Source organism: Giraffa tippelskirchi, chromosome 10 (assembly GCF_054371585.1).
Source record: "Giraffa tippelskirchi isolate mGirTip1 chromosome 10, T2T-mGirTip1v1.2.pri, whole genome shotgun sequence".
NCBI lineage: Eukaryota > Metazoa > Chordata > Mammalia > Artiodactyla > Giraffidae > Giraffa > Giraffa tippelskirchi.
Genome location: NC_137284.1, coordinates 97,630,107 through 97,651,886, shown reverse-complemented (window position 1 = coordinate 97,651,886; position 21,780 = coordinate 97,630,107). Strand labels below are relative to the sequence as shown.

The 21,780-nt window shown below is 40.0% G+C and overlaps 1 protein-coding gene across 1 annotated transcript in view; it reads left to right on the top strand.

The window, feature by feature from the left end:
* The window catches only part of MET (MET proto-oncogene, receptor tyrosine kinase), a 120,694-nt gene that overhangs the window by 44,225 nt on the left and 54,689 nt on the right, over nt 1-21,780 (top strand). The window contains exon 3 of the mRNA XM_081537884.1: nt 15,072-15,263. Within this exon, the coding sequence (XP_081394010.1) occupies nt 15,072-15,263 (192 nt within the window). The remainder of the gene's footprint in view (nt 1-15,071; nt 15,264-21,780) is intronic.

The window sequence follows — 21,780 nt, the reverse complement described above, 5'->3', positions numbered from 1 at the left end:
CGTCTCCTTTGTGTGGATGACATGGTCTTTATGAGGGACCTTATTGCAAAGCCTTCTGGTGGTTATTGCTCAAGTAGTGGTACCAGTAGAGGCATCCTTCCATGAAGTTTGCTTTTGGAATCCATAGATTTTTCACCACTGATCACCAATCTGTGATTTCAAGTTGAAAGTACAGGCTAAGGAAAAGAAGTTTGAACGTGAAAATCTTTTTCAGTACCTCCTTTACCGTGGCCACAGGATTAGACTCCACAGTGGCACTGTTTCATAGGCACTTAAGTACGTGCTTGGTACAGAGAAACTTTCTTGAGTTTTGCCTTGATGTAGCTGCAGTCAGTCTAGAAGAGAGTTTAGTCAGGATCTCAAGGAACTTGGCTAGTGAGAAGGGTAGCCCACAGATTTTAGGCAGGAACAGTGGAAAAGAGGAGTGAAGAGCCTCACTGCACAATGATAAGATGGAAAGGAGGGGTAAGAGGTAATGACAGAGATGGCAGGCTAGAATACAGTTCTGGGTGTAAACAACATTTGGGGGCATAATTGAAGGACTCTGGTTTCTTCCGTCTTTCACCTCTCCTGGCCCTCCATGAAGACATTCATCAGCCTATTTCTATTGAGCATGACACTGTTAGACACATAAACAAACCATGGCACTTTTATTTTTCAGGAGGAACTACTTCTGTTTTATTGGTTAATGCAGGGTAACTGCTGCTCTGTCTTTGAATATCTCTTATACTTCTCTGAGTAAGTATACATTGAATTTTTTCTCTTAATAAAGAAAAGCAGAAAACCTCTATGCACTAAGCATTAAAATCTGCCTCCCTTGGAACAACTTTTTCTTATGAATCACTCCGTCACTCATGAAGATGATTGAAAGACACTATGAAGGCTGCTAACCAAAACCACATGGACTTGGCCTGTTTCAGATCTGAATCACCTTAGGAAATGATGATAAAGAAGCAAACGTTTTAACATTCAAAATTCCAAAGCCCCTATCGTTGTAAACTTGGATCATCTTTTGAATCCTGACAATGTCTCAAGAAGAAAATAAATATGTATATTTATTTCACTTATTTATAAATGCATTTGTACACATATATATAAATCCATATTCACACACATACACATAAAATATATTCTGCTCCAAGTATTTCTCTCTTCCCTCTTCACTAATTCAACTTCTATCAAGGCCAGGCTCAACTTTGGCCTCTGCCATGAGCTGTTTGAGCCCACTCTGATCTCATCCTTATCTAATCTTACAGCATTTACTATCTATACCAATGTTTTCAGAACTTAGCTAGCAACAGTAATTTCTGTACTTTATATTATTAGTTAGCTGTAATGTAAAGTACAAAAAAAAAATGTGCCTACCTCTTGTTTCCCTTCGTGCACAGTGCCTTCAAGTGATATTGAGGGAACAGGCTGGGCTTTGGAAAATTTGCTAGGGTTGTCAAACTGTGACCTGTTTTGTGCGCCCAGCAAGTTAACAATGGTTTTTTCATTTTTAAAAGGTTAAAAAAATACACAGACTAAACTAGGATATGCCCAACGGCACTCAAAAGCTAAGATTTTTGCTCTCTGAAAAAAGAAAGTGTTAGTCAGTCATGTCCGACCCTTTGTGACCCCGTGGACTATAGCCCACCAGACTCCTCTGTCCATGGAATTCTCCAGGCAAGAATACTGAAGTGGTTAGCCATTCTTATCTCCAGGGGATCTTCCCGACCAAGGGATTGAACCCTGGTCTCTTGCATTGCAGGCAGATTCTTTAGTCTGAGCCACTAGGAAAGCCCCTTTTGCTCCCTAACCCTTTACCTAAAATGGATGCCAAGCCCCCCTTTAAGAATAATGAAAAATAATAGTGGATAGATAATAAGTCTGACCTTACTATATATAGATAACTCTATTAAATAGTTGTGTTTCCGTTTTACAAGCTTCATGAAGTTAAAAGACGCTTACTCCTTGGAAGGAAGGTTATGACCAACCTAAGTAGCATATTTAAAAGCAGAGACATTACTTTGCCAACAAAGGTCCGTCTAGTCAAGGCTATGGGTTTTCCAGTGGTCATGTATGGATGTGAGAGTTGGACAGTGAAGAAAGCTGAGTGCTGCAGAATTGATGCTTTTGAACTGTGGTGTTGGAGAAGACTCTTGAGAGTCCCTTGGACTGCAAAGGGATCCAACCAGTCCATCCTAAAGGAGATCAATCCTGGGTGTTCGTTGGAAGGACTGATGTTGAAGCTGAAACTCCAATACTGTGGCCACCTCATGCGAAGAGTTGACTCATTGGAAAAGACCCTAATGCTGGGAAGGATTAGGGGCAGGAGGAGAAGGGGATGACAGAGGATGAGATGGCTGGATGGCATCACTGACTCGATGGACATGGGTTTGGGTAAACTCCGGGAGTTGGCAATGGACAGGGAGGCCTGGCGTGCTGCTATTCATGGGGTCGCAAAGAGTCGGACACGACTGAGCGACTGAACTGAACTGAACTAATCTAAATAATTAGAATTTTGAACTTTTTCCTCTAGGCACAATGAGTCAGTAGACCAACCAACAACAACAGTAATAATAATAACAACTATTTATGTTCTTAAGCACAAGATCATAGACTTAGACCTTTTTTGTTTGCTTCTATATCCTCCAATATCCAGGACAATATCATGGCCTGGTTTTGTATTAGTTTCCCTAGAACTGCCACAACAAATGACCACAAATTAAAACAACAGAAATTTATTCTCATGTAGTTCTGGAGTCCAGGAGTCTGAAATGAAGATGTCAGTCAAGGTCATGCTCCCTCTAAAGGTTCTAGGGGAAAACCCTTCCTTGTACAACTCTTACAGTTCTGGGGGGCCCAGCCATTCCTTAGGGTGTAGCAGCATAACTCCAATCACCGACTTCATGTTCACATGGCCATCTTCTCTGTGTGTCTCTCTGTGTCTTCTCCTTTTCTTGGGAAGACACCAGACATTGGACTTAGGACTCACACTAAATCCAGGAGTGTTTCATCTCAAGATTCTTAACTAATTAATTGAACAGAGCCTATTTCCAAATAAGGTCACATTTTGATGTTCCAGGTGGCTATATGACTTTGGGCAGAACTCTATTCACCCTGCCACAGACCTCAATAAATGTTTTTGAATGACTAAATGAATGAAGGAAGTGACTGTTTAATATATTGCTGACACTGGAGTCATTTCATTTAAACCTTGAAACAATTCTATTAGATAGGTATGTGTCTTTCTATTTTTCAAGTGAAGAACAGGTTTCAAGATCTAAGTATCCCCCCTAAGTTCACACAGACAATGAAGGCAGGGTCATCCATGAACCCATGCTCTTCTCTGCTAGGTTTTTGTGATTGCCACTGGGCATGACTAAGAAATGGACTTGAGGAAGGAGATTATGGAATCAAGGAAATCAGATTATAGGAGTCTAAGTATGAGCTTTCCTTTAATTCAGTAGAAAAAAATTTGAATAGATAGGTAGATATAAAGGAAGAGGAAGAGTTAAAGATACTAAGACCTCAGGCTTAGGGAGAGAGTGACTATGATGCTGTATAGAAATAAGAAACTGGAAAGGGAATCAGTTTGGAAAGAAAAATGATGAGTTTCCATGTCATCAATGGTACATTCAAACTTGGCCTTAAGGCAATTGCAGAGACAGGGCTGGTCCTCAGAACAGAGAATGCTCCTGGGTGTGTAAAGTTAGGTCATCACCACGAGACAGCTCCATTACCTCATGAATCACCAGAGTTGAGCCAGCAGCTGACTGACCAGATGTCTGGTTATACTATGTTCATGACTGTCTAAAGCTGCCCATTATTCCTTCCTAGAGATGGTAAACCTTTCTTTAACTGCTCGCTCATTTTGCTCCCCTGCTAGAACTCCAACTGAAGTTTCAGGTTATTTAAGCCATGAGGCAGGATCACTTCAGCAAGAGAAGTTCGTGGCAGCAAAAATACTAAGGAAGCTTCTTCCTTTTAAATCATGACTGAACCCAACATCAGGCATCCCCTTCATAGCACCAAACAATGAAGTCACATTCTTAGAATTTGACCACAGCATCCTAATAGTCTGAAAGTGAAAGTGTTAATTGCTCAGTCGAGTACGTACTTTGCAACCCCATGGACTGTAGCCCACCAGGTTCTGTGTCCATGGAGTTCTCTGGGCAAGAATACTGTAGTAGGTTGCTGTTCCCTTCTCCAGAGGATCTTCCTGATCCAGGGATTGAACTCAGGTCTCTTGCATTGCAGGCAGATTCTAATAGTCTGGCATTGCATTCAAGACCCCAACAGGAAGGGCCTACTCTGCCAGAGAGCTGACTCTTTGGCATTTTTCAGAGAATCCCGGCTTGTTGACGTCTTAGACATTTGAGAACAGACTGAGAGAAGTTGAACTATGTCTGAAAGAAGCATAAGCAGACACCAAAGTTCAAAGCTCTGTGCCTCTGCCTGTGGTCAGCTCTCAATACCACCCACCTCCCAGTCCAGTGTAACAAATATAAGCGAGCACATGAATGAAATTTAGGGAAACAAGCGAAGTGGAGTTTCTGAAATTAAAGCAGTTGAGTTTTTAGCCAACCCTGTTAAAAGGCTTAGACAAAGAAGAACTTTCTATTTTGAAATATGTATCCCTCTGAAAAACATTATTACATGTCCACAAAATTTGTCCAAAATATAATTATGAATAAACAATATTAAGTTGTCTCTTAATTTAGTCATGGGCAAGGAGAGAAGAGAGCTGGGATGAGTGAACTGGCAAAGATTTCACAAGATAGAACATTTTTAAAAGTCTCTCTGCAAGACTGATTTAAATTATCTATAGATGAGCTAAATTTGTCCTATAGATCAATTAGAAGAATCACTATTTTAAATATATCACATACTTAATTATACTGAATTAAATGTAATTGCATATTCACTGCATGCATCATAATGTTAATTAGGGGAAACATTTTGAATCAAATACATTGACGTATATAGCACTTCAGTTTTCTTTATATATATAAAAAAATAGTATATGTTTCAGTTAGGTTAGAAATATTTGTCAAGTACTCATGAAAAGGTAAAGAAAGACTAAATTAAAGTATTGCTTCAAGGCTTACAGATTGTTGAGTAATTCCTGTTATTTAACTCTGACAGTATATATGGGCTTCCCTGGTGGCTCAGCAGTAGAGAATCCACCTGCAATGCAGAAGACACAAGAGACACAGGTTCAGTCCCTGAGTGGGGAAGATCCCCTGGAGAAGGACTTGGCAACCTCTCCAGTGTTCTTGCCTGGAGAATCTTACGGACAGATGAGTCTGGCAGGCTGCAGTCCATAGGGTCGCAAAGAGGTGGACACAACTGAAGTGACAGAGCACGCATGCATATGACAGTAGATAAGGTTTTGGTTAAAGAAACAGCCTTTAACAAGTTTAAAGAAAAACCAAAACAGAATGTTTACCATTGTTTCTCAGAATTAACATCACATAATTATTTTAGAAGAGGATAAACCTTTAAAAGGTAAATGCTTTTCAAAACTTCTTATAAAATGGGTGTATATATCCAGAATCTATGTATGTTTTGAAGCAGCCTCTGGTGGTTGGGGGACAGTGATTACTCATGGCATCCTAAACATTGTGAGCAATCATTTTTCCAACAGTGGGCTGGTAGCAGCTTGGTGATTCCAGGCCCAGGGAAGCTTTGGAATGTCACCCATAGACCCACAGCATGGCAGAGCTGGAAGAGAAAGTTGAAATCAGTTCTCTCCATCTCTCCCTTTGTAGATAAGGAGCAGGTAGCCTAGGATAGTAGTGAAGACCCTGGGGCACAATGACCTCAGTTTAGTCTTAGCCCTGCTACAGCTGGTCATGTGAACTTTCAGTCCTTCAGTTTGCTCCTAGGATTGTTAAGAGGATTCAGTGAATGAATATTTCAAAAGTGCTTAGAACAATGTCTGACACATTATACACACTATGAACAAATGTTTGTTAAATAAATAAAGTAAAACTCAGACCGAGATAGATCAAGCAATTTGCCTGAGTTCATGGGATTCATTAAATCTTAGCTAAGGTAGAACCATTCCTCTCCTGTCCTCATTTTTTGTTCCTTCCAAGTCCTTATTAGACTATCCTTAGAGTGTGGGTTTGCTTCAGAAATACTGTGAGAACCAATAAATAAACAGCACAATGCAATATAGGGAATACAGAGTTTAGATCAACACCTTGGATTCAGGTTCTAATCGTTTAGTCGCTAAGTTGTGTCCAAATCTTTGCAGCTCCATGGACTGTAAACCCCCAGGCTCCTCTGTCCATGGGATTTCCCAGGCAAGAATACTGAAGCAGGTTGCCATTCTTTTCTCCAGGGGACCTTCCCAACCCAGAGATTGAACCCAAATTTCGAGCTTTACAGGTGGATTCTTTACCATTGAGCCACCAGGGAAGCCCTCAGGCTCTGATACTTAGCATCGACTCTCTGAACCTGAATTTCTTCACCTGTAGAAATATGATAATCATAACAAACCCAGCTGAGACTTGTTGAGAGAATCAGATGAGATAATATACTTTGAAAACCATAATGCACCATGCAGATGTTATTTAACAGCAGTATTGTGAGCTTCTGTGAGCTGAGAAAAGCTATGAGAATGTTTCAAACCTGCTTAGGACATCAGGAAGTTGAGTTGGAGAGAATACTTAATAGGCTCTCTCCACTTAGTTACTTCCCATTTATTCACTGTTTTAAAATTTATTTTTTAATGATTATATTCATATACACAAAAGAATAATGTATACGTGTATGTGTTATGTGTGTGTGAAAAATAAATACTGATTCTCTACCATGAGACTTAAAAAGAGAATATTACCAATGCCTTTGAAGCCCCCATGTGTACTGCCCAGTCATATGCCTCCCCTCCCGCCCCAGAAAATTGGGTAAATGGCATTTGCGAATTATTTTTTCATCTTCCCCTTGCCTTTAGTTGTGCTGCACATGTGTATATGCCTAGACAACATATTGTACTGGGTGATTTTCTCTCTTGACTCAAATATCTCAAGCTGTATGATATCTTCCCCGTGCCCTGAACTATCCTCTACTCTTAGTCTTTGTCACTGTCTCCCCTCCCCATCCAATAAAACACATTACTTATGTAACTGAAAAGATGTTGCAAAGAGAGACTTTGGAAGAGAGTCAGACCTCAGGTTTACATGAGCAGGGAGTGGGTATCAGTGGCCAGCGGGAGGGGGATGTCCGCTGCCAAAGCAAATGCAAGAATACAAGAATGGGAAGGCTCTTGTGTCATTATAGCCACTTTGAAATTCGTTTGGTGTCCTAGATGGTCACCTGACCATCTTAATGAGAAATCTTAATGCCTTAAATGGAAAAAAGACTAAAAATGTAAATAGAGGCAAATTTGGATGTCATAAGGCTTTTGGGAAGCAACTGAAGTATTGAAGAATGAAGTGACAGCTCATAACTGCTTCAAGGCAGATGAAATGGGACACAGATGAAAGGGGAACACCTCACCTAGGGCAGGGGTGCAGGGGTGGGTGGAGGTAGCACTGGAGAGACACTGTGGACAGGGTTTAGCAAGAGTTAGTAACTGGTTGGCTGTAAGAGATGCTAGAGAAAGAGAAGTTGGTGATGGCTGAAATTTCAAGTTACCAGGATGGAAACCTCATAACATTCACTAACTAAAATAGGTGACAAAAAAGGTAGATCTGAGAGCCACACTGACTAGAACAGCCCAAATTGCTGGAGGTCATCTCTGTCCCATGGTCCAGAAAATAATGATTAATTCCAGCATTTCTCCCAGAAAAGGAATCAGGGAGGGCAAATCTACGTTTCCTACTTTGAAGAGTTGTGGGTTTATATGTTGAATGGTAGCTTTTGTTAAGTGATTCTTACTCTTGAGAATCACAACTTCCCTGACTTTCATTTTCTCATACATAAAATGAGGGAGCTGGAGTAAGATGATCTCTAAGGCCCTTTCCAGTTTTGTAACTGTGAAATCCTAGGAACTTTGCCCAGAATAGTTAACAGTAGCAAAAGCAATTCTTGAGCTTGAGAATCAGAGAGAATTAAATTTGAATGCCTGTTCCACTGTGAACCTGTGGCCACCCTTGGCTGCCCTGAGCCTCCTGCTAAAATTCAGTGTGATAGAACCTCACCTGGCTACCGTGTCTCTGCTTGTATGTGAAAATGCCCTACTCAGTGCCTGGCACAGTGTAGGTGCAGGGTAAAGACTGATTTCCTCCCTCCCTTCCTTCCTTCCTTCTTCCTCCCTTTGTTACCAAAAAGAGAGTTTCATGTGGCTCCTCAACTGGTGCAGGGGTGAACCTTTCTTTTTAGACTCTTCTGTGGTACCCCAAAGCAGCTGTTGTACCAAAGAACTGCTCTCCACAAACTGCATTCACTTTTACCCCAAAGCACAAGACCTCTGGGTTCAAGAGAAGCACAAAAGCACAAGTGGCAAGGAGACCCCTGGCGGTGGGTCTATAGTTGTTCTTCCAGTTGGATGTGAATCCCACTCCAGGTGTCACATCCAGGAACTAACTGTTGTAAAGTGGTGAGAAGTCACCCCATCTTCCCTGAGCAAATGAGGAGCGAACACATTCACTCGTTACCTGTAAGAGACAGAGTGAATCAGATGGATATATTGTCGTATTTACACAATACTTTACCTTTGCACTGCAGAGAGTTTAAAGCAAGGCTCCTTAATAGTTAAAAGTCTACTGTTCGAGCTCAAAGACAGCCTACAGCTCTGTAAGCCAGTTCCTGCCACCCTGACCACAGCTGTCAAGTTTATCTGGATTCTCAGCAAAAAGAGACAAGAAGCAGTCCCTCTCCTGCAAATCTCAGCTATGGAGAAAAGGAAAAGGAAAAAGGTTAGGTTGGGGTCCCCTGGCTTATGAAATTTGAATGCCACTCAAACCAGACATGATGTTTGTTGGCTTTGGCTCCAAAGTACACAATTTTTCAAGATCAAGGAATTCTGTACATTCTATTCCAACATTGTACAGAGTTTCTGTACTTCGGAATTTTGGGAGGCCTGGGGGCTGGGGAGAAGAGGGAGTAGAGACATAACTTAATCCTCTCAGTCCTTGATGAACTACCATTTAGAGAACTTACTATTTCCTGACGGAGAAGCCTTGAAGTGTGTGATGTAAATATTATGTTAATTATGATGCAGAGTTCTATGGTTGTTAAGCCTTACATGTGATAAAGCCAATAAGCAAATGAAATTTCACTATTTTAAAGCATCATACCATATGTTTGCTTTGTACATTTTTTAAATCAGTCATTAACTAATGGTAAAAAAAAAAAAAAAAAAAGAGCCTTACACGTGAGAAAACAGACAAATAGAAGCTAAGGTTCTGGTCCTGTTTTTCTGCCTTCATTTAGAAAAGACCAGTGAGGTCCTGCAGGCTTGCAAACAGTCTGAGATGCATCTAACCTCTGTTCGCCAGGTTGCCCCATTCAGCAACACAGATCACAAAGCAAGCTGGGTAGGCAAATGGGCTTTAACCCTGGGTTACTTTGCAAATGCATTAATTTTTCAGCAGACTGTTGTTAAATACACACAATGTCCTGGGCAGGGTACACAGTGAGGTTAAAAGATGAATGACACAGTTCCTGGACTCTTGTTGATTGGTGTTCAGTTAATAACTAAGTCATGTCAGAATTGTGACCCCATAGACTGCAGCATGCCTGCCTTCCCTGATCTTCACTATCTCCTGGAGTTTGCTCAAATTCATGTCCACTGAGTCGATGATGCCATCCTACCATCTCATCTCTGTCACCCCCTTCCCCTGTCCTCAATCTTTCCCAGCCCCAGGGTTTTTTTCCAGTGAGTTGGCTCTTCACATCATGTGACCAAAGTATTGGAGCTTCAGCCTCAGCATCAGTCCTTCCAATGAATATTCAGGGTTGATTTCCTTTAGGATTGACTGGTTTGATATCCTTGTTGTCCAAGGGACTCTCAAGAGCCTTGTTCAGCACCACAGTTCAAAAACATCAATTCTTCAACACTCAACCTTCTTTGTGGTCCAACTTTCACATCCGTACATGGAAAAACCAAAGCTTTGACTATATGGACCTTTGTTGGCAAAGTGATAGCTCTGCTTTTTAATATGCTGTCTAGGTCTGTCATAGCTTTTCTTCCAAGGAGCAAGCATCTTTTAATTTCATGGCTGCAGTCACCATCCACTGTAATTTTGGAGCCCAAGAAAATCTGTCATTGTTTCCATTTTTTTCCCTATCTGTTTGCCATGGTGAAGTGATAGGACCAGATGCCATGATCTTAGTTTTTTGAATGTTGAGTTTTAAGCCAGCTTTTTCACTGTCCTCTTTCACCCTCATCAAGAGGCTCTTTAATTCCTCTTCTCTTTCTGCCATTACAGCGGTATCATCTAGTAGACTGCTGCTAATAGCTTACAACCTGAGACTTCTCCACAATTTGCCAGCCGTTTTATATCTTGATGAATCCATCATATCTCCACCAGCACTGAATCCCAAGTCAAGTCTGAGCCTTTAAAGTTCCCAGAATGCCTCCTAGATATAGAAAAAAGTAGAACAAGAAATGAACAAAATCAGAGAAGCTGACTCTGAAGAGCAGCCTCCTCTATAACAGGATACTTGAGAAGGCCTTTGATTTAAAATTGGCCTCTGTTCCTTTAAGAAGCTTCTCTAGTTCTGGTCCTCTGCAAAATGGATGATTGATCACCAATGGAAACCTAATTACCAATTAATCAGTTACTATTGAACTGATGGTACATCTCAGTTATCTGCTACTCCTCAGAGCAATCTATAGCACTTTAGTGAAGAAAAGCTTGTAATTAAATAGTAAAAGAGTACTCAATAATATATATCAAAAATGTCTAAAACTGGGACATCTTATTAATTATAAGTCATAGGTATAGCATCTCTGAGACTCTCTGTTCACTAATTTTTCACCATTTAAAATAAAAAAGTAGTTGTTGCTGTATAAAACAGCACGTTAGGTTATATTTAACCCGAAAAGTTAATAGATGTAAGAACTTTGTATTCTGTGTGACATAAGTTTGACATTATGGAGTAAGGTTATTTTACATGTTGTTGTTGTTTAGTCGTGTCCAACTCTTTTGTGACTCCCATGGACTGTAGCCCTCCAGGCTCCTCTGTCCATGGGATTTCCTAGGCAAGAATACTGGAGAGGTTTTTTCATTTCCTTCCCAGGGGATCTTCCTAACCCAGGGATCGAATCTACATCTCCTGCATTGGCAGGCGGGTTCTTTACCACTGCCCCACCAAGGAAGCCTATTTTACATAAGGATACTTAAATTTTTTATCTCAGTTTGTTCTTAAACACTTAGTTGGTTTGAAATGTACTGTAACAACTTTCTGATTATGACAAATATAATAGGACAATAATAGAAAATCTCTATAATCTTCTCTTGTAAACTCTTAAACTACCGCCATTCCTGGAAAAAAAAATGGCTTTAGTAATTTGGTTCGTATCTTCACACTCATTCCCCATCTACCTATAATTGATTTACTTGTTCATTCATTCAATTAATATTTATTAAACATCTACTGTGTGTGGTATTTCATCTACTACTAACAATTCAGTAGTAAACAAGCAGAGTCTGATCATAGGAAGCCACTTGGGAAAAGTCTCACATCACTCATATATCACAAAAACAAATAGTGGTTGCAGCTATAAGTGCCATTTCACATAGGTAAATGGCATTATGGCAGTCTATCGTAGAAGCATTTGACCTAGATATTGAGATCAGGGTAGACCTTTGAAGAACTGATGACAAACTGAGATCTGAAGGAGGTATAGGAGTTACCAAGGTGAATGGAGGTGGAAGGAGCAGAAGTCACAGCATGTTCAGAGACTCTGTAAGGAGGACATTTGGCTTATTTGGAGAACTGAAAGAAGGCCAGCTCACTGGAGCATAGGGAGCAAGGAAGAAAACAAGGCAGGCTGAGTCTGGAGAATTTGAACGGGGCTGGATGAGACAGGATCCAACCGGGCATGTTAAAAATATTGTCCTTGATCCTAAGAGCAATGCGGAAATGTTAAGCATTTTAAGCAGAGTGATGTGATGAGATATGTGGTTTAAAAAGAAAAGTTGGCTGCAGTGTGGAGAATGGATCTAGAAAGAAGTTGAATGAGATTGGATTGGTCAGGTCCAGTTAAGTCATTCTCATAGTCCAGGAAAGGGATAGGGGTACCTTGGATGAAGTTGTCATGGTGGAGATAGAAAAAACTGGATGGACCCAGGAGATATTTAGAAAGTGCAATTGATGGGACTTAGCAGTAGACTGTTTATGGGGAGGAATCAAGGATGACACTTAAATTTCTGACTTGTGCACCTGGAGAAATGGTGGAGCCATTTGCTGGGGTACATTGTATCATGAGATCAGGCAAGGAGGATTGTTGTTTCTACTTTGGTCATGTTGAGCCTGAGGTCTCTGAGACATCTGAATGCCAGTTTCGTAGGCAATTTGATAAATGTACAGTCAGCTCAAAGGAGCAGTGTAGCCTGGAGGCACAAATATGAGTGTCAATTAAAAAGAATAAAACATATCCTGGGTAGAGAGTATGAAGAGTGAGCAGAGGAGCAGCCCTAGGATGGAGCCTTGAGAAACCCTAACATTGATAGGCAAGCATGGATGGTCCTGCAGAGGAGACAAATGCTACAGTTTGAGAAGTAGTAGAAGGGAAAGTGGAGAAGGCAATGGCAACCCACTCAAGTACTCTTGCCTGGAAAATCCCATGGACAGAGGAGCCTGGTAGACTGCAGTCCATGGGGTCGCTAAGAGTCGGACACGGCTGAGCGACTTCACTTTCACTTTTCACTTTCATGCACTGGAGAAGGAAATGGCAACCCACTCCAGTGTTCTTGCCTGGAAAATCCCAGGGACGGGGGAGCCTGGTGGGCTGCCGTCTATGGGGTCGCACAGAGTTGGACACGACTGAAGCAACTTAGCAGCAGCAGCAGCAGCAGAAGGGAAAGTAGTATGTCAAAGCTGTATATTGTCACCCTGCTTATTTAACTTATATTCAGAGCACATCATGAGAAACGCTGGACTGGATGAAACACAAGCTGGAATCAAGATTGCCAAGAGAAATATCAATAACCTCAAATATGCAGATGACACCACCTTTATGGCAGAAAGCCAAGAAGAACTAAAGAGCCTCTTGATGAAAGTGAAAGAGGAGAGTGAAAAAGTTGGCTTAAACCTCAACATTCAGAAAACTGAGGTCATGGCATCTGTTCCCATCACTTCATGGCAAATAGATGAGAAACAATGGAAATAGTAAGAGACTTTGTTTTGGGGGGCTCCAAAATCACTGCAGATGATGACTGCAGCCATGAAATTAAAAGATGCTTACTCCTTGGAAAGAAAGTTATGACCAACCTAGACAGCATATTAAAAAGCAGAGACATCACTTTGCCAATAAAGGTCCATCTAGTCAAAGCTATGGTTTTTCCAGTAGTCATGTATGGATGTGAGAGGTAGACTATAAAGAAAGCTGAGCGCCAAAGAATTGATGCTTTTGAACTGTGGTGTTGGAGAAGACTCTTGAGAGTCCCTTGGACTGCAAGGAGATCCAACCATTCCATCCTAAAGGAGATCAGTCCTGAATATTCATTGGAAGGACTGATGTTGAAGCTGAAGCTCCAATACTTTGGCCATCTGATGCGAATAACAGACTCATTTGAAAATACCCTGATCCTGGGAAAGATTGAAGGCAGGAGGAGAAGGGGAAGACAGATGATGAGGTGGTTGGATGGCATCATCGACTCAATGGACATGAGTTTGAGTAAGCTCCAGGAGCTAGTAATGGACAGGGAAGCCTGGCATGCTGCAGTCCATGGGGTCACAGAGAGTTGGACACGACTGAGCGATTGAAGTGACTGAGAAGGAAAAGCAGGAGACTGAAAAATCAAGAAGGGAGGGATCCAAGTGCTTGTCATATATTAGTGAACAATATTCTTTAAATCCTTTCACTTGAAGTTAAAACTAAAAGATAAATTACCACCTGATTGGGTGGTAATTGCCTTTTAGTTAGCTGGTTAATAAAGCATTTGATGTATAACTTTTGCATTTTTTGAGCCTTTCACCATAATGAGGACAACTTCTCTGTGTTCTCTGTGTACTGGGTTCTTTTATAAGAGATTTCTATAAACTAGCTCATTTAATCTTTAAAGCAGCTCTGTAAGGTAGGTACATTTCCGTAATTTTCTGTTTTACAAAGGGAAGAACGGAAACAGAAGTAACATGAATTTCACAAACATATTATAGATAATTGCTGTATGATGCAGGTAGCTGGGCCTGGGGTTGATGCTCTGCTGCTTTCCCATGAATTATCTATAAATCATCACTCCTCACCACCTCACTGTACACAAATGCACAAAGGCACACAGTTTAAAATATAGTGTCCCAGTGTGACTCCCACATTTATGATTATTCCAGTTGATATCCATCTCATTGGACTTGCCTGCTAGAAGCATTGCCTTTATGTCCAGGCCTGAGACATTCATAGTTTTGTTTTTTTCCTACTAGCGCCTGCTAAATTCTGTTTTTACATACTTACATGTGGCCGTTTTTATGTACTTAAATGTAGAACTGTGGTACAAACTGTGATGATAAGATCTGACCCTAGTTTTAGAAAGTGAAAGTACAAGTATTAGTCGCTCCATTGTGTCTGACTCTTTGCAACCCCATGGACTATAGCCCACCAGGCTCCTCTGTCCATGGGATTCTCCAGGCAAGAATACTCAAGTGGATTGCCATTCCCTTTGCCAGGGGATCTTCCTGACCCAGAGATCAAGCTCAGGGTCTCCTGCACTGCAGGGAGATTCTTTACCATCTGAGCCACCAAAGAAGTCCTAGTTTTAGAGTCTGTGTATATACAACAGCACTTACTGATACTGAAGTCATTTAGATCACTGGAACTGTTTCTGCCTATCTGGCGCTATATGTCCATTTGCATATTGTCTGTTATCCTTGCCATTCCCTCTAACCTCTGAAAAGACACATCAGAAAGTTTCTTAACAGCTTGCTCACATCTGGACTCACATTAATTCTATGACCATATTTTATTCCAGACACTTTTGAGAAATTCATCAGGATGTGAAGTGCGCAATGATGAATATCGAACGGAGTTTACCACAGCTTTGCCGCGCGTTGACTTATTCATGGGCCAGTTCAACCAAGTCCTCTTAACATCTATATCCACCTTTATCAAAGGAGATCTCACCATCGCTAACCTCGGGACATCAGAGGGTCGATTTATGCAGGTACATACTTTCTGAGAGTGGCTGTATCTGTTTTATCCAGTGTCATACAATTAATTGGCTTCTCTTTTTACAGTAAGGTGTTAGCAAATACTGTAAAGTGAAAATCACAGTGGAAGCTAGAGACACAGACTGAAAGCAAAACAATGAAGCCTAGCCCCTTTCTTGAAGTGTACGGCCTTTTTTTGTTAAATTCTTAAAGCTTTCAGTTTAAATGTGGTTGCTTTAATTTTCTTGCCTGGAACAGTTTGAGGGTTTTTTTTTCCATTCATGATTTAAATCACATGATTGAAAAATAAAATGAAACAATTAAAGCACTTCCAGGGGATGTTTTCCTGTTTCAGGGGAAGCTACAGATCAAAGGAGAGCTATTGTGTGAACTGTGCGTCTCCATGAGAAGAAACATTGACATCATTGAGAAATACTGGCAGGAGTTAGGAAGGGACGTTATCATCAGAATCCCATTGTAACTCCAGTTCTTCTGATTCTGCAAAATGATGGGGTCAGACACAAAGAAGTGCAAACACTGGGGGAAAAAAGATCCAGATTTTGTTAAGAAATGCTTTTAATGGATAGCAACAGTATTCCCATACAATTAAAGTTCACATTTCAGAGTTGCAGTTATTGTGTCTCCTAGATACAAAAACCCTAGCACTTTGCAGAAATTAAGATGCTCTCATATTGGGTCTGTTTTACTGTTTTAATAGTTATTGGTAGTGCTTTCAACATGAATTCATTAGTAGATTCTTGGTTAATGCACAATGACGATGGTATCTATGGAAATGTTGAATTTCCACGAAGACTAGAAGTTCTTTAAAAGGGAGATATTTATTTCGTGATCATCTGACATAATTAACATCCTGGTCAGGAAATGACTTTCAGTAAAGCAATTGAGGATGATGATGTTTTCCTATGACTTGCTCATTTGTACATTCTCTATCTGTATTCTTTAACAAAACGTATTTTTAAAAACTACCACTGTCTTTATAGCAGTCTGGATATGCATCAAATGTTCTTCTTGTACTAGTGGGCCTGGTGGAATTTTTGCAAAATCATAAAACGTGTAAATAAAACTTTCCCACTTCACAATGAATCATACAGATCTAAATGGTTCCACTCTTTGTCTCCCCTGCTCCCACTGCTTCACAATTAACTATGCTTTTTCTTTCTTGCTCCCTCTCTCCCAGTCCAGTGTTCCTATTTACCCACTTCAAACCATTTAATTCTGTCCTCAAAACGTTAAGGAGAGATGCCCAACCCCACCCCACACAGACAACCACTCTAACAAATCTGAAATATGGTCATATCTACTATCCTTGTAATATCTACTATCCTTGTAAAATATGTGTTGTTATCTGGTGTTTATATGTGTTTTAGTTGATATTGATGTTATTCTAGAGAATTCCAAGAAAAATCTGAAGGAGAATGACTGAAGCTATCATCTATTGAATTCTTACTGGGTTCATTTGCCTTCTTCTATCTTTTTTTCTGCTTCCCTATGTTCATTTGCCTTCTTTTATCTTTTTTTCTGCTTTCATTTTTTTCTTTTGTGTATTACCTCACCAATTCATTTGCATATTAATAAGCTTTCTACAGTCACTTTAGGTCTGACACTTTTTCACATCATAAGGTTCCTGGCCTATTTCCAGATTCTGAAGTTCTAATAAAATTCCATTTTTGCATAGATTGCTTTAATTAACTGAGTAAATTCTGCTGTGTGACAGATTTCAGATTTCACCAAGGGGCATGTTATATATATATCAGTTTCATTAGGATAGAAATGCTGTAACAAATGTTTTATTCTTCTCTCCCAGCATTTTCATCAAAGAAGCTATAGTATACCTGTGCATCCATAACACCAAAGATGAAAATAAGTTTTTAAATAAATACTTTTCTTATGAAAAGCACTGATATCCTTGATTTTTTGAAACCAGGTAACTCTCAATTCATTCCTTATATATCAGGAACATACTAACTATGCTTTACTAGGCAAATAAGTGAGGCAAAGGAAGCTGTGACAGAGAACGTTCCTCTGAAGAACTAAGTGTTTAGCAGGGGAGATAGAAACATGTGCCTGACACCTAGAGAAAACAAAGACATAAAAACACAGGCTGTTGAGACCCACTGAGAGAGGATCTGTTTTTCTGCCACTTGCCTAAGAGAATTCCATTTGGTAAAATTTTATGTAAATAATCCTAAACCATTTAAAGGATCAAAGAATCACCATCACTAAAATCCAATTTGTTTACAGCAAATAATGTTGGAGATGGAGTCAGGAGTACAGCAAAAACTTGGGGACCATCCAGCCTAATCTATCCAAGCAGTGACTTAACTTCTGTAAATGTTTTGACTGCACTGAAGTGCTCAATCTGTGGCCAAGCCTAAGTTTCTACAACCCATGTTTCAATAATACTATGAAGTTTCTGTTACAAAATAGAAGGGACATAATTTTTTTCCCCAAAGACAGCTGCCATACATGAAAAGGAACAGAAGAATGATTTTACTTCCTTCCTACCCTGAAGCCTGAAGGCAAAGTTGCTTTGCAAATGTTTTCTCCCAAGAGTTTGCAGCTGTTTCTGCCTTTCCTATTGTGCTTATGTTCGGCTCTGGCTGGGAATACAAGCTTCAGCTCCAGCTGTTGGGTGCAAAGTGAATCAGGTATTTCACAGTGGTTATTTGATTAGCAAGACTTATATTGTTTAGCTAACAACATTATATGTATGGAAGAGAAGACATTTTTGACATGTGTCTAACATTTAAGCATGTAACTTATCTCATACAGGTGCAGCTATGTCTAAATATACTAATGTGTACATATATTCAAGTCTATCTGTAGAGCCATGTCAATGTAGAGCTAGATTTCAAAAACAGTTTTTATTTGTGTGATTGCTCTCTTGGGATGCTTTGAAGTCAAATAATATGATAAACAATGTTGGAGATAGGGTAAGTAAACAGTAAGAACAGGGCTTCTTACAAGTTGTGGAGGGGTTGGGGATGTAGAAAAGAACAAGGCTGGAAAACACGAGCACAGAGTGCAGGGCTACGTGGGAGAGGGAAGCGGGAGACTCATGAAGATCACAGGACTAATCACAGGGATTGCCCACATCTCCCCTTCTGAGCTCCTCGTCTAATCTACATCCAAAAACAATGCTTCCTTGATTTTTTTTTTTACAGCACTTATATAAGGCCTTTAATCTCTGGATGCAAGCATTGCTATTAAAATATTTGTGCATGACTGTCAGGCCAGGGAGAGTGAGTGGATGGGGATGGGGTGGGGGTGGGGATGGTCTTTCCAGACTTTTTGCAAGTTCATCTCCACATTCACTGGCTTGTCTGCATACAGTGGCCACGGCCTGAGCACTGTCATAGATGTCATTAGATTCTTTGGTATCATCCTTCTCTTCCCCCATCCTCCTTTCTGTGATGCTGTTACCACCCATAAGCCCTTTTCTCTTAACTGGACTGGTTGGTCTTAAGCAAGAAAGTTCAAGAGGTAGGGATCACCTAAAAAGACATCCTTAGCTCATGGTCATTACTTACAACCATTACCTAAAGGATTATGTTAGTAATCAGTGAACCTGAGAGTAATTACTCACTTCCAGTAAGAAAAATCAATTTATTTATTGACCTCCTGTCTCCAAATTCCTTCGGTTCCTGTGCCACCATCATGGTATTTCAGTGCTTTGTGTTGAAGCCTGCAGCATGTTACATTTGGGATTATTGCTATTTTAGACTATGTAGACACAGATCATCAACTCATCAATGCTGTGAGCAGCCTGCAGGGACACAGCCAAACGAAGTTTGAACTTCTACATTCTCTTCAGAGATTGCTGACTTACCTATCTCCTTTATAAAATGATCAAATAAAAATATCATCTGCCTTTTTTTTTAAGGCATTCATCATTAATTTAGTTACGTCTATAAAGAACAGTAACTTTGGTATATTTCTTTAGAAGAAAATATGTTTCATGGATTCTGAGATTTCTTCTGTGAGGAAAAAAACATCTATTGTAAATAATAATTACAGAGTTATGCCCATACCAAAAAATTAAGCCCAATTCATATATAGTCTCCTAAAATGAATTAATGCATGATCTTGAAATACATACATCTTATAAATTGTTATAGCATAGAAATTTAAAACATCATAAGTATTTGAAACATTGGAAAATGCTAACATGTTGGGGTTTTTTTTTTTGGTAGCAAGGAATAACTGGAATTTCTTATTTGGTGCTTACTTGAAAGAAATGGAGAGGCATTTTAAAACAAAATATATTTTGAAATTCAGACAGATATACTCTGTGTATATATTGACTAATCCCATAGTCATTATATTTGAAATATTGACTTGAAAGTTTTGGATTTTTAAAATTGTTACAAATTTACTAGCTTATTTGTTTCTTAGATGCTTTAATTTTTTTACAGAGGTCTCAATTTGGTATTGATTCATTTTGACTCACTTTGACTCATTTCAAAAAGTTGAGACACACACATTGATATTATAATCATAAAGAAAATTTCTATTTGTACATATCCTGGCCTTGGTAGTGTCAGGTTGGTATAGAAACACTTATGCCCATTTACCAAGAAGAGTGACAGAACAAAGAAAGTTTCATTTAATTCAACTTTTGCCTCCTGGTACTTTGTCTTACTACTTCTAATTTTAAGTTGTCAGGACCAATCAGCAATTTCCACTTCTTATGTTTCATTTTTTTAGTTCTAAAAAGTTCGATGTTTACCTTGGTTGAAACAAAGCTCTTCGTATATGATTCCTTTCTAGACAAATATCAATTTCTTTCATATACTTAAGATATAAACCTATTGCTGGTGTTTTAGTCAGTTTGGGTTGCTGTAACAAAATTAACACTGGACTAGAAAAGGTCAGTTTTCATCCCAATCCCAAAGAAAGGCAATGCCAAAGAATGCTCAAACTACCGCACAATTGCACTCATCTCACACGCTAGTAAAGTAATGCTCAAAATTCTCCAAGCCAGGCTTCAGCAATACGTGAACCATGAACTTCCAGATGTTCAAGCTGGTTTTAGAAAAGGCAGAGGAACCAGAGATCAAATTGCCAATATCCGCTGGATCATTGAAAAAGCAAGAGAGTTCCAGAAAAACATCTATTTCTGCTTTATTGTCTATGCCAAAGCCTTTGACTGTGTGGATCACAATAAACTGTGGAAAATTCTGAAAGACATGGGAATACCAGACCATCTGACCTGTCTCTTGAGAAACCTGTATGCAGGTCAGGAAGCAACAGTTAGAACTGGACATGGAACAACAGACTGGTTCCAAATAGGAAAAGGAGTACGTCAAGGCTGTATATTGTCACCATGCTTATTTAACTTATATGCAGAGTACATCATGAGAAACGCTGGGCTGGAAGAAACACAAGCTGGAATCAAGATTGCAGGGAGAAATATCAATAACCTCAGATATGCAGATGACACCACCCTTATGGCAAAAAGTGAAGAAGAACTAGAGAGCCTCTTGATGAAAGTGAAAGAGGAGAGTGAAAATGTTGGCTTAAAGCTCAACGTTCAGAAAACTAAGATCATGGCATCTGGTCCCATCACTCCATGGGAAATAGAAGGAGAAACAGGGGAAACAGTGTCAGACTTTATTTTTTCGGGCTCCAAAATCACTGCTGATGGTGATTGCAGCCATGAAATTAAAAGACGCTTACTGCTTGGAAGGAAGGTTATGGCCAACCTAGATAGCATATTTAAAAGCAGAGACATTGCCAACAAAGGTCCGTCTAGTCAAGGCTATGGTTTTTCCAGTGATCATGTATGGATTGAGAGTTGGACAGTGAAGAAAGCTGAGCGCCGCAGAATTGATGCTTTTGAACTGTGGTGTTGGAGAAGACTCTTGAGAGTCCTTTGGACTGCAAGGAGATCCAATCAATCCATCCTAAAGGAGATCAGTCCTCGGTGTTCATTGGAAGGACTGATGTTGAAGCTGAAACTCCAATACTTTGGGCACCTCATGCAAAGAGTTGACTCATTGGAAAAGACCCTAATGCTGGGAAAGATTGGGGGTGGGAGGAGAAGGGGACGACAGAGGATGAGATGGTTGGATGGCATCACTGACTCAATGGACATGGGTTTGGGTAAACTCCGGGAGTTGGTGATGGACAGGGAGGCCTGGCGTGCTGCCATTCATGGGGTTGCAGAGTCGGACACGACTGAGCAACTGAAGTGAACTGAACAAATTAACATACTAGGTGGCTTTAAAAAGCAAACATTTATTTCTCAGAATTCTGTAGGCTGGGAATTCCAAGATCAAGGTGCCAGCAGATGTGGTGTCTAGGGAGAATCTGCAAGAGAACTCTGTGGGATCCCATTTATAGGGCATTAATTGTCAACACAGTAGAAACTCAAAATGTAATTGCTGGTCTTCTATTTCTTACTAATTATTCTAACACTGCCAAGTGATTTATCATAAGAATTCAATTTAAATGCTGGATTTTGTTCTGTCCTTAGAAATATCTCTATGACAACCAAAAAGAACTCCT